This window comes from Chrysochloris asiatica, unplaced genomic scaffold (assembly GCF_000296735.1).
Source record: "Chrysochloris asiatica unplaced genomic scaffold, ChrAsi1.0 scaffold00099, whole genome shotgun sequence".
NCBI lineage: Eukaryota > Metazoa > Chordata > Mammalia > Afrosoricida > Chrysochloridae > Chrysochloris > Chrysochloris asiatica.
Window position 1 is genome coordinate 5354333 of NW_006408617.1, and position 13777 is coordinate 5368109.

The 13777-nt window shown below is 35.7% G+C and overlaps 1 protein-coding gene across 6 annotated transcripts in view; it reads right to left on the reverse strand.

Moving 5' to 3' along the window:
• SCN3A (sodium channel, voltage-gated, type III, alpha subunit) overlaps nucleotides 1–13777 on the reverse strand; it is a 131604-nt gene that overhangs the window by 111017 nt on the left and 6810 nt on the right. For all 6 annotated transcript variants that reach the window (XM_006867001.1, XM_006866997.1, XM_006866999.1 and 3 more), the window contains exons 2-3: nucleotides 4701–4819; nucleotides 3133–3222 (exon numbers count right to left, since the gene is read on the reverse strand). In XM_006867001.1, the coding sequence (XP_006867063.1) occupies nucleotides 3133–3222; nucleotides 4701–4819 (209 nt within the window). The remainder of the gene's footprint in view (nucleotides 1–3132; nucleotides 3223–4700; nucleotides 4820–13777) is intronic.

Here is a 13777-nt window from a genome sequence, read left to right on the forward strand (position 1 = left end):
GCCGTAGAGTCGGTTCCAACTCATAGCGACCCTGCACAGGGTTTCCGAGGTTGTAAATCTTTACGGGAGCAGAAAGCCTCATCTTTCTCCTGTGGAACAGCTCGTAGTTTCAAACTGCCGACCTTGAAGTCAACAGCCTGATTCGTAACCACTACGCTACCAGAGCTCCTTACTAACTTGAGTAGGAAGACTCAAAAAAACAAAAACAAATAACCCCTACTGTCACTGAGTTGATTCCAACTTACAGCGACTTACAGAGTTTCCAACAGTTTATTAATTTTTACAGGAGCAGACAGCCTCATCATTCTCCTGCAGAGTGACCGATCTTGTAGTCAACAGTCCAATGATTGTCCGGAAGGTAGAGATATATTTTATTTCACAAACAAAGCTTATGTTTACTTTTGCTTTACTTTGATACTTTGTGTATTGAACTAATCATCATGCCAATTCTACTTGGAGAGATAGCTGGCCTCATGAAAGAATAAGAAATACTTTACGTATATATTGTTTACCATAGTCGTGGCCAGTGCCTGTGGTCTATGCTAAGACAATTTTATGAGTCCTGATTTGGCTCTGTGGGTTAATGCGCCAGACTGCAAAGCCGTTTGAACTTCAAGGTCAGCGGTTCTAGCTCACCAGCTACTCCTCGAAAGTCCTATACAGGGTCGCTGTGGGTCGGAAGCGACTCCACAGCACTTCACATCATCACTGTGGCGGAGTCCTGGTGTGGCTCTGTGGGTTAATGTGCCACACTGCAAAGCTGTTTGAACTGCAAGGTCGGCGGTTCAAGCTCACCAGCTGCTCCTCGGAAACCCTAGAGAAGGTCGCTATGGGTTGGAACCGACTCGACGGCACTTAACAACAACAGCTGTGAGTGGCATTGTGCATTAATGTATTGGACTGCAAGTTCGATTTGAACCCCAAGGTTGGCAGTTCAAACTCAACAGCTGTTCCTTGGAAACCCTAAACAGGGTCGCTATGAGTAGAAACTGACTCCCCAGTACTTAACAACAACAACAACAACAACTGTAAGACTCCAGTCCCTATTTCTTCTTGTTTTTGGAGAAGTAAATTTGTGGAGCTATTTGGAGTCTAGAGCTTAACATCTGATACAAAGTTCTGCAGAGACCAGGTGTTCAACCAGGCCTGTTAACAAGACTGAGCACTTAAGTGGGAATCAGGGGATTCAATACCTGATCCTGCTGTGGATTTGTGGGTTTGACCTACCGACCTAACGGTTCTCGGTCCAGTGCTGATCTTACAGTGCCACACTAGTAATTTTTAATTTATAATGATAAAAAGAGCACACTAAAAATGTTTTTTTTCAAATCTTTTCACTAAATTGTTCAAACACCTGATCATTATACATAGACTATACAATCAAAACACATTATTTTGTATGGAAAAAGCATGCTTTTTTTTGACATGAATAACCTCCTATGTGACTGACAAGGGGGAAATGTGATTGGTGTATGAACAATTTTGTCCAGCATATTGATGTTTTGAAACAATCAAGGTAAATTTTCTCACAGTTGAAGACAAAACCCTAACAATAAAAACAAAACAATAAAAAAGCAAAAACTCTTATTACTAATGATGAAAATTCACAGCATTTGTTCAAGCAGGGGTTGGCTTATTGTCTCAAGAACTACTGCTCTTAAATCTCTCTTCTTTTATTGAAATATTGAATCAATGTTTTGTTCTCTCTTCTTTTATTAAAATATTGAATCAATGTTTTGTTCTGCTGCAGGGATTCAAACCAGTTATTCCCAGCTCAATTATGACTAATGAAGTAATGCCAGAATGGATCCAAATTTGTAAAACATGGATGTGCTGGAACAATAACCACAATAGAAAAATGTATGGACTGGCACACTGCTGGAAATGTAATCTTCCTCTTAGAAAACAAGAGCAACAAGAGTGATGCACAGCAATCAAAACTCTTGACCAACAGGGTCTAAAACAACCAGGTCCAGATCAAAGATAACAGAGCTGACTCTACTGCTTTGAATGAGTGTCATGCTCCATGACTTGATAATTTGAAAACCCTGTCTCCTACATTAGGCTTCTGGAAAGGTTCACTATATCTTTCCCAAGTCTCACACTCCATGGCTTCCACTCATAACTTTTCCCATTCTGGCTATTTTTCTGTTTCACTGAAATGTTATAAATTCAGGTTAGTTCTGATTTTACTTTGTCAGCCATGTCTGAACTGGCTTAAACAGATCAAAGTCCTGCTTGAATGACACGATACAAATACCACCAAGACCTCTATCTCAAAGGGGGAAAGGCAAAGGTTAGATGTGAAATAGCAAAGGACTTTTGTTGTTAGGTGCCATAGAATCATTGTTCTAGTCATAGCGAGCAACCCTGTAGGATTTTTTAGACAGTAATCTTAAAGGGAGCAGATTGCTGGTAGTCCATGAATGAGCATTGTATGTACATTTAGATGAAAATATTAGTAGAGAGTCTGTTTTGGGGAGGATTGTCAAAATTTTTATTGTTGTTCTAAGTTATAAAGTTTCATAAATGTTGAGTGGTTTATCCTTAATTATTTTCCCCTTCAACTCTGTTATTTTTTTTTAAAATCACAGTGTTTGCAAACAAGACTTTTATTTCTTTTACAGACTACATTTAGATAATCTACAGTTCTAAATATAACACAGCTGTCTAAAATTTCAAATAGACAAATGTGTTTTTCCTAAAAATAACAAATAAATAACCAAAATGTCTAATATATGAATATAGAGTCAAACACCTAAATCTATTCCATCAAAATATAAAATAATATTTTCATCAAACTGGTCATATAGTCACTGTATTTTATGTAACATACATGACGGTGTCTTTACTTGTGGGTCAAATGAGGAATTTAGTTTACCAGCTGGTGTATACTCATTTATAACCTTTCTTATACAGATACAATCATTGAATTTCTTGGAAAAATACTTACCTCATTGAAGAAAAACTCCCCCAAAAAACTTTCCTTATCTTCTTTCATATTATGGAAATAATAGTTTCTTATACAAAAGTGTTTAGCCTGACTTCAAAAAGTGGAAGCCATAGTCAGATCACAACCGACTAGAGAATTGGGGTGCATATCTCCCATTCCAAGAAGTCATTCCTACTTACTCTACATTCTTTGTCCAGTCTGGAGGGTTACTCAAGGTCATAAATACACAGTTGGTCAAAATAGTGCACATGATAAGCATGCTGAATAAAGTGGATTATAGTTAAGGAATAAACGCTAGCACATTATCATGGCTATTAATACATTAACCAACACCAAAAAAATATTCTTAGTCAAAATGAGTTAACTCTGAAATTCATTTACTTATTTGGTTGAAAACAATGATAAAAATGATAAGAAACTTCAAAGTTGGTCATATATTCTTGGTCTACTCTTTTTAAATTTTTTAATTTAAAATTAAAAATTGTTAAAAAACTGAATTTAATATAGAAAGAGATCTATTTGAAGCAGAAAGGTATTGTTTTACATTCTAATCAGTTGTGTGAAATAGCATAAGAGAAATGATCATTCTACAGTAAATACATAGTATGATGAAAGTATAAAAGTTGTCATTGAAAATCTCCATTGAGCAACAAAAGGCTAATGAGTGGAACAGTATATTTGATTACATTGATTTTTTTTTTTTTTTTAACCCTGTATAGCTGAGAATTACAAAGAAAAATACTCTATTAGCCTTCTAGTAATGTAACTAGTTCTTTTAGGAGCTATATCATAAGAACAAAGAAAATTACTATTATTGCTGATAAATTAGTGTTATGTCTGACTTTTTAAATCTCCAGTTTAGACTGTGAAGGAATTCAAGTCATCTTGGGTCTAGTCCACACCATACCTAAACATGTGTGAGTTATATAATTCTTATTGACTTTCAATCCAGCATTCGCTAAAAGAGATTTAACCATATTTTGATGTAATTTTTATTGTATTTTAAAGTATAAGTACTTTCTAATATCGAGCCATAAAGTGAGAGAATTCAAATGTACCTTGGAAGGTTATTAGACCTGTTTGCTTGTCTATCCATTCATTCACTTTCATTTAGGCTCATTTATAACTTTTGTAAATTAAATAATAAAATGCCCATTCTTAAACTCTGACTCAGAAGATCACCTTCTTATTTCATTCTCATATGAGAACTTTCTTATAATCCACACCAATTCAGTCCTTTCATATACACTTTTTCACTGTCATCATTATAGTTTTAAGTTTAGCAACTTTTTAATATATATTAAAACCCAGGCACATTGTAGGAGCTTAGTAAATATTTACCAAATGCATGAACTAGTGAATGAGCCAGGTGCTCGAGACACAGAAACAATTGAGCATTAGGTAATACAGATCATAACACTAACATAAATAGATTATTTTTCTTTAGTAATGGTTATATATGATCTAACTGAGGCTAATAAAACTCTGAAGGAGATTTACTGTTGAATCTACTATTCAAATATGCTTTACTTACACAATCACAATCAGGATTACATTTTTCCTTCATAATAGTCATTATTCAATAATCTTGCTATAAACTGCAAAGAACCTATAAGCACAAATTAAATTAACAATGCTATCATTAATATCTAAGGATATTATAAATGTTTAAAAATAAGAATGACATTTTATTTAAAACCAAGAAATGTTAGAAGGAGCACTTAGACAATTCACATGAAAAGGATATGAATGTACCAAAATCTTAATAGCAATTTTCCTAACAGGGTTTAGTGGAGTTAAAATATACAAGGCAGAGGTGGCACTGAATCGGAAAATTGCCTTCCCTTTATTCAATACTATAAAAGTCTGAAAAAGAAAATATGAGAAAGAAATTACTAAATTAGACATGTGGCTTATCTGAAGAGTTAACTTATAAAAAATGTTTACTTGATTTTTTAAATAAAAAATCATTGGTTTAAATCAGTTTGCATATGGTAACTATAAACATATTATTTCTCTCTTAAGTTAGCATATAGCTGTAAAGAAAGACATGGTTTAGTATTGTAGCGTAGTGGTTATGAATCGGGTTGCTAACCTCAGGGTCAGCAGTTCGAAACTACCAGTTGTTCCACAGGAGAAAGATGAGGCTTTCTGCTCCCATAAAGATTCACAGCCTCAGAAACCCTGTACAGGGTCGCTATGAGTCGGAACCGACTACACGGCACATAACAAAAACAACAGTCTATCTCTAAGGTACAAATTTACTAATATAACTTAATGTTCCTACACATTTAATTGTTTTAGGCTTTAAAAGTTAAACCAAATTGTCAGGCGCCTTTACAGATTCCAATTCTATTTAAAGCTTCCCATCTGTCATCAGCTTTGATAACATTTAAAATTATTCTACACACATTGGCAAATATAATTTTTTATAAATATTTTAAAGACAACAGATCTTTTAACTCCAAAGTTTATAATGGCTTCCTACTGTCCCTAAAGTACTTCCTGCTCTCTGCTTTGAAACCGATAAACATGTTGTCTTGAGTCTATAGATAAGCTGGAGTCCTGGTGGGACACTGTAAGGAAAGCACTGGACCCCAGGTCAATTTGAACCATGAGGTGGCAGTTCAAATCCACCTTGGATATCCTATAGAGAGTCACTATGAGTCAAAAATGACTCCACAACAACAATAACAGAGATATGCTGGTAACACTAAGAAGGGGCCGATTCAGTATAAATTAGCCTTAAACACATCATTGCTCCAGTATTCTATTTCTAAAATCTTACCATTTGAAATCTATGAGCATCAATTTAGCATTTAAGCTATGGTACTTAGTGATTACCTGCTATGCATCTTTAGGATTATTTAAGTTTTATTCCATTGGAGGCCCTCTTGCTCCAGCCAATTCAACCCACTTGCCAATCTCAACCACAACTTGTCAACCTTTCCCTCTGTAAATCTGAAAATAATGAATTTCATAGAATCCTAGAGTAAAGTGATGCCTATGAGATCATCTCACCTGAATTCTCTCCCATTTTAGTTCATTATAAGGTTCCTCTTAGAATGACCCACTATTATAACATTTCTTAGTCATGGCTGCCTATTGGAAATTCCTGTGGAAATTTTTAAATTGACAAAGTTTTTTTTTGTTTTTTTGTTTTTTCATTGTAGACCAACTGAATCCAGAAAGTCTGAAAGAGGGGCATAAATTGGGGTGCTAAACAAACAAACAAAAAAAAACCCTCATGTTATTCTAGTGTGCAGCCAAGATTATGACTCCCTGCTCACTGAGAATGACTTTAGCCATCAAAATGATCTCCTCAATCAGGTCTTTCTGGATAAATCACACTGCCTTTTGATCATTCCCCAATTTCTTTCTTTTACCAGTAAGTCTTAGTATATTAATTTGCACTCGTTTACATGTTGCTTGTAATTATAGTCAAGTAGCAATTTACATGTAGTGTTTGTTCCCTTGAGAACTAGGTTAGAAATTATTATAAACCATTGAGTATAAAGAGTCTGTAATCTACTTTTTCTCCATTTTTCACAGTGCTTAATGGCACAGTTTGCAAATGAATACTTGTTTTAATTAAATGTAGGTTTACCTTTTAGATGCCATTCACCTTTAAGACATCTATTTTATATAACTATTTGTTTAATAATATGTTTTACCCTTTAACTGAAGGCTGTATCCCATACATTCAGGTTTACCGACAACAAGCTTGATTTCAATAGATAGAAATATTTATACTGTGAGTATGAAGGACAGAAAAAAACAGTTGCTGTGCTCTTTGCCCATCTGTATCTAAAACCATGGAACCAATCATTACTTAACATTTTACCATACATTTCATGCTATAAATTGGACCAATTCTATAAGGAAGGCAAGTAAACACTTTGTTACTGTATTGTTGTTGTTAAGTGCCATTGATTCAGTTCTGACCCATAGCGACTCTATAGAAGGTTTCTGAGGAGCTGCTAGTGAGCTTGAACCGCCAACATTGCAGATCAAACTGACATTGCATCTACGTATTAATCCACAGCACCACAAAAAGAACATGTGACACTGGAAACTCTGCCCTTGAAACACAAAGGTATCATGGATTATTTTATTTATTAATTCACAAGATTAGTTGTGTGCCACCAAGTCAGTTCTCATTCACAGTGACCCTGTACAGAGTTTTCTTGACTGTTAATCTTTAAGGGAACAGAAAGTTTCGTCTTTCTCCTGCGAAGCAGCTGATAGATTTGAATTACTGACCTTATGGTTAGCAGTCCAGTTAATAATCCACCACAATACCAGGGGTCCTGGTAATTCACAGGATTAGATTACATAATATCAACAACCAAAAATATTAGATCTGAACTCCTATTGGTTTCTTCCTGACTGGATAAAAAGGAGAAAGAAGAAAACCAAAGACTCAAAGAAACAATTGGTCCAAAGGACTAATGAGTCTATAAATCACAACCTGATATATCCTGAGACCCAAAGAAATACACGATGCCTCGCTAGCACTATCATCCATGTTGACCAGGGCCACAATAAGAAGTCTTGGCTAGAATGGATAAAAATGTAGAACACAATTCATATTCATTACAAAAATAAAAATAAAAACAAGACCAGTTTATTGCTCTGAAAGAGTCTGAAGGGAACTGCTGAGATTATTGCCCTAAAACACCTTCAAATTTGAAATTCAAGACACTTTTCAACGTCACCTCTCAGGCAAAGAATTGCCCTAATCTCTAAAATAGACAATAACACCTGTGAAGAATGTGTTCCTTGAAACAAGTAAGTATATGAGACCAAAAGGTTAACATTTGTCCCAAACCAAAAATGAGAAGGTAGGAAGGGTAGAGGAAAACTGCATAAAGGGACTCAAGGAACCCCAGAAGGAAATGGGAAAAGGGCTCTCACATTGTGGGGTTTGTAATACAAAAAAATATTGATTAGAAAACTAATTTGCTATATAAATTTTCACCCAAGGCTCAAATAAAATGTTGAAAAAAACTTGGATCCATGTAGACATACGAGGAATACAGTAACATATAAAAGTTCACCACAATTTAAGGAGAGTTTATTCATGTATTTTTTTTTTTTTTTTTAACATGAGTAAATTTCCTGAGAAAGCAACTACCACTTGCGTTATTAGAAATAATTTTGCTCTGATGGTTCTCCATAAACAGAGTGAACATTTTTCATTCTTTAAAAATTGAACGCTCTGCTCCTGCTACCTTAATAGTACTAGTGGAATGGAAGCTGACATGCCAAGAGCAGCTTCATTGAATTTGTAGGTTCTTGAACAGAGCAGGTCTTACTAACACAGTCTAGTTTATTTCTAAAGAACTGGGTACAAAGAAAGCCCTGAGGTCTGAGAAATGAGGAATAACATAATTATGTCCCTGTATAGTGAAGGAATTACAAGAATGAAGTTTGAATTTTGGGAATCTGCTTTTACTGAGAGATGTACCTAAACTGCAAAGTATTTGAAAGAATGGCAAATAACTATGGGGATGATATATAATGTTAATTCCAAATTTTAGTTTCCAGGTAATGGAAACTGACTCCAAGGCTCACTACCACCACCACCACCCATCAGCTGAGGACTCCTGGTGTAGTGTTGTAGGATCAGCACAGGACTTCAAACCACAAAGTCAGCAGTTCAAACTCACCAGCTACGCCTCAGAAACCCTATTCAGAATCGCTATGAGTCAGAACCAATTTGATGGCACTTAACAACAATATTATCACCATTGCTGTCAAAATTTAAGCTATTATTCCTGGTCAACTTGAATGCCATTAAAATTGCTCATGATGTTATTCTTCTAATGAAATTAATTAGGTAAAATACATCACCAATTAGTGGCTGGAAACGGCCTTATTACTGTGGTTTTTAGTTGCTGTGACATGAATTCTGACTCTGACTCTTGATGGCCCATGTGTGTCAGAGGAGAGCTGTGCTCCCTAGGGTTTACAAGGTGGTGATTCTTCAGAAACAGATTACCAGGCTCTCTTCTGTGGCTGGGTTCCTTTTAGCTAGCAGTTAAGTGCTTAACAGTTTGTGCCAACTGTTTTAAATATCTTTAGTACTTTAAAATTGACTTTTACATTCATTATTTCATATAGTTAACATAAACTTTTTACCATTTTTTAAATTCCAGCACTTCTTTTATTATCAAAAACTACATTTATCCTCAAAAGCACTTCAATTTTCATCCCTGTAGGTAGTTAAGGAGCGCTGGAAGAGTAGTGGTTATGAATTGGGCTGTGAACCTCAGAACCTCAAGGTCAGCAGTTCGAAACTAACAGCTATTCCGTGGGAGAAAGATGAAGCATTCTGCTCTTATAAAGATTTACAGCCTCGGAAACTCTGTACAGGGTCGCTATGGGTCAGAACCGACTCCATGGCATATAACCACCAGGTAGTTCAGAAGGGAAAGCAGTGCAGATAACAGTGAGGGAGCTGACTAGATGGTATTAGAGACATTGTCACCAATAAAAAGAGCTTAGCTCTCTTCCATGCAGGCAATGAAAAATGACTTAAACAGCCAAAAAGAACAAGCTTAAAAAGTTTGGTGTCCATGTTTTCATTTACAATGAGCTATATTGCTATCACATGGACTAAGTAATTGCATCAGCACAATCAATACATGATAGGACAATGTCTATATGTCTACAAGGAAGACCAGTTAATACCACTGCTGTTTAAATTTACACACCAACCACCAAAGCCAGTGGTGACTAAATTGAAGAATTCTACCAACTTTATCCATCTGAAATTGATCAATAATATACTCAAAATGCAATGATAATTACTGGCAATTAGAATGCAAAGGTTGGAAACAAAGAGGAAGAATAAGTAGTTAGAAAATATGGCCTTGGTGATAGAATTGAGGCTGGAGATCGAATGATAGAATTTTGCAAATCCAGTGGCTTATTCATTGCAAATACCATTTAAAAACAACATACAAAGTGACTATTCATCTCACTAGATGGAATACACAGGAATCAAATTGACTGAATCTGTGGGAAGAGACTGTGAAGAAGCTCAATATCATCAACCAAAACAAGGCCAGGGGCTCATATGCAAGTTCAGGTTGAATGTGAAGAAAATTAAAACAAGTCCACAGAGCTAAAATAATTACCTTGAATATATGTCACCTGAATTTAGAAACCACCTCAAGAATAGATTTAATGCATTAAACACTAATGATCAAAGACAACAAGAGACCATCATAGAGGAAGAAAGGAAAAGGTCATTTAAAAGACAGAAATGAACAAACTGGATGTCACAAGAGACTCTGAAACTTGCACTGCAGCATAGAGATGCTAAAGTGAATGGAAGAAATGAGGAGGTTAAGGAGCCGAAGAGAAAATTCCAAAGGACAGCTGGAGTTAGAAAACCAAAAGGGAAGAATATGCTCAGCATTTCTTAAACTGAAAGAACTCAAGAAAAAAACCCACAACTTGTAATGTTGAAGGATTATATGGGCAAAGTATTGAATGATGCAGAAAGCATCAAAAGAAGATGGAAGGAATATACTGAATCACTGTACAAAATAAATAAATAAATAAAAGTTGATGTTCAGCCATTTCAAGAGGTAGCATATCATCAAAACTCAAGGTTACTGAAAGAAGAAGTCCAAGCAGCACTGAAGGCATTGGTGAAAAAACAAGAGTCCGGGAATTAACATGATACACTCTGAAATATTTCAGCAAACTGATGTTGCACTGTAGGCGTTCACTTATCTATGCCAATAAATTTGGAAGACAGATACCTGACCAATGGATGGTAAGAGATCCAAACTAATTCCAAAAAGATCCATGCTAATTCCAAAAAGAGATGACCCTATGAAATGTGGAAATCTTCAAATAATATCTTTAGTATCACGTGCAAGTAAAATTTTGCTGAAGATCATTCAAAAATGGTTGCAACAGTACATCAACAGGGAACTATCAGAAATTTAAGCTGCATTCAGAAGAGGATGTGGAACTAGGGATTTAACTGCTGACTTCAGATGGATCTTGATTGAAAGTAGAGAATACCAGAAAGATGTATACTTGTGCTTTATTGACTATCAAATGCTTTTGAATATGTGGATCAAGACAAACTATTGGTAATTTTGCAAAGAATGGATATTCCAGAATATTTAATTATACTCATGAGAAACTTGTACATAGCCCAAGAGGCAGTTGTTAGAAAAGAACAGGGGGATAGTGAATAGTTTAAAATCAGGACAGGTGTGTGCCAGGGTTGTATCATTTCATCATACTATTCAATCTGTTTGTTGAGCAAATAATCTGAGAATTTGGAATATATGATGAAGAAGATGATATCAAGATTGAAGAAAGACTCAACTTTCAATATACAGATGATACAACTTAACTTGCTAAAATAGAATACTGGAAATACTGATGAAGAGCAAAAGAGTACAGTCTTCAGTATGAATTGCATCTCAATGTAAAGAAAACAAAACCTTCACAAGTGGATTAATCAATAACATCATGACAAATGGACAATAGACTGAAGTTATCAAAGATTTCATTTTACTTGGATCCACAACCAACATTCTGGAAGCAGCAGTCAAGAAATCAAACGACATTGCATTAGGCAAATCTGCTGCAAAATACCTATTTAAAGTTTGAGAACTACTAAGGTGTGCCTGACCCAAGTCATGGTATTTTCCATTTCTTTATATGCATATGAGAATTGGGCAATGAATAAAGAAGACAGTAGAATGATCCATGCATTTAATTATGGCGTTGGAGAAGAATGTTAAAATACTGCCAGAAGCTTAAACAGAAAGTGTAGAGTGTAGTCAGTATGTTTCTTGAAAGCCAAGAGAGTGAGATTTGGTCTCTCATAATTTGGACACATTATCAAGAGGGACCAGTCCCTGGAGAAGGACATCATGCTTGGTAAAATGAAGGGTCAGTAAAGGAGAATAAGACCCTCAAGGAAATGGACTGACAGAGTGACAGCAGCAATGGGCACAAGTGTGACAATTATAAGGATGGACTCGCAAGTGTTTTTTTCTGTTGTGCATTGGGTTGCTATGAGTGGGAACTGACTCCATGCCACCTAACACTAACAACAATCTATACATTCTTGCCTTTTAAACTGATTTGTATGGATGTTGTTGTTGTTAAATGTCATCAAGTTGATTCCGACCCATAGCGACCCTGTATAGGGTTTCCGAGGAGCAGCTGCTGAGCTTGAACTGCCAACCTTGCAGTTCAAATGGCTTTGCAGTCTGGTGCATTAAACCACACCAGGACTCCAAGTATAGATAGGAAATTATAATCACAATGTTCTTCACTGGGCATGCACTCCTAGCAAGCTGACGTAGTCATATGATGTAGAATGTTTAGTTAGGAAGACTCAGGTAGCCTTCTCTAAATTGAGGTGGCCTTGATTTTTGGAGGAAAATGCTTTAAGTTTTACTGATAAAAGTCTTTGTGAGGTCTCACCCATCAAAGACGCTAATGTTGTATTATTCTCTTTCCCTCCCTTCCCCCACAATGCCTCCAACTTAATCAGTTACCTTTCTTATGGAAACTTTATTTAAATAACAAATACTTTTAATTATATCAAATATCTTTAAAGGATATTTTTTGAAAATATTAACTTTGATTCAATATTTCTCAGAGGAGAATTTTCTCCCAGTGTCTTTGGGGATAGTTCACCATTATCCCTCTGTGTGTTAAATAATAGAGTAACTTCATTTCAAAATTGTTTTCATCAACACTATTCTAAATTACTGGAATAAATTATTGTTATAAATATATGAGTATGTACTAAATCCCACTATTTATTACTAAGGTTCCTAGGTAGAGTAAATGATTTCCATTTGACTACTAACCAAAAAGTTGGTGGGTTCAACCTACCCTCCAACCTCAGGAAAGAAAGGTCAGGAAATGTATTTCCATAAAGATTACAGTCAAGAACACCCTCTGGAGCTGTACTACTCTGTCCCTCATGGGGTTTGGCATGAGTGCAGCAAATTCATTGGCATTAACTTTGATTTGTTTTCCCCAAGAAACTAAGTAAAAAGGGGAAGAAAGAAAAAGACAAAAGAGAGAAACTGTTTATTTAAATTTGCTTTGTGACTTTAAATAAACTATTTTAAAGCTTTGCTGCTCAAAGTCCTGGTGAGCTGTGGGTTGATGTGCTGGAATGAAAGGTCCTTTGAACCACGAGGTCAGCAGTCCAAGTTCACCAACCACTCATCAGAAACCCTATTATAGGTTCCCTAACAGTCAGATAAAAATGGATGTCAGAAGAGACACTGAAACTTGCTCTCCAGTGTACACAATGCTAAAGTACATGGTAAAAATAAGGAGGTCCAAGAGTTGAGCAGAAAATTTCAAAGGTCAGCTAGAGAAGACAAAGTCAAATATTACAACAAAATGTGCAGAGATCTGGAGTCAGAAAACCAAAAGGGAAGTACACACTCAGCATTTCTCAAGCTGGGGGAACTGAAGAAAAAATTCAAGCCTCGGCATTCGTTACAGAAGGCTTCTCTGGGCAAATTATTGATTGATGCAGAAAGGACCAAAATAAGATAGAACAGTTACAGTGCCAAAAGGAAATAGTTGGTGTTCAACCATTTCAAGAGGTAGCATAGGATCAAGAGCTAATGATACTGAAGGAAGAAGTCCAAGGTGCATTAAAGACACTGGCGAAGAACAAGGAAAGTGAAATTAATGGGATAAAAAATGAAATCTTTCAGGAAAGTGAAGCAGCACTGAAGGCACTCACTCATCTCTGCCAAGACATTTGGAAGACAACTATCTGGCCGACTGATTGGAAGAGATCTATAT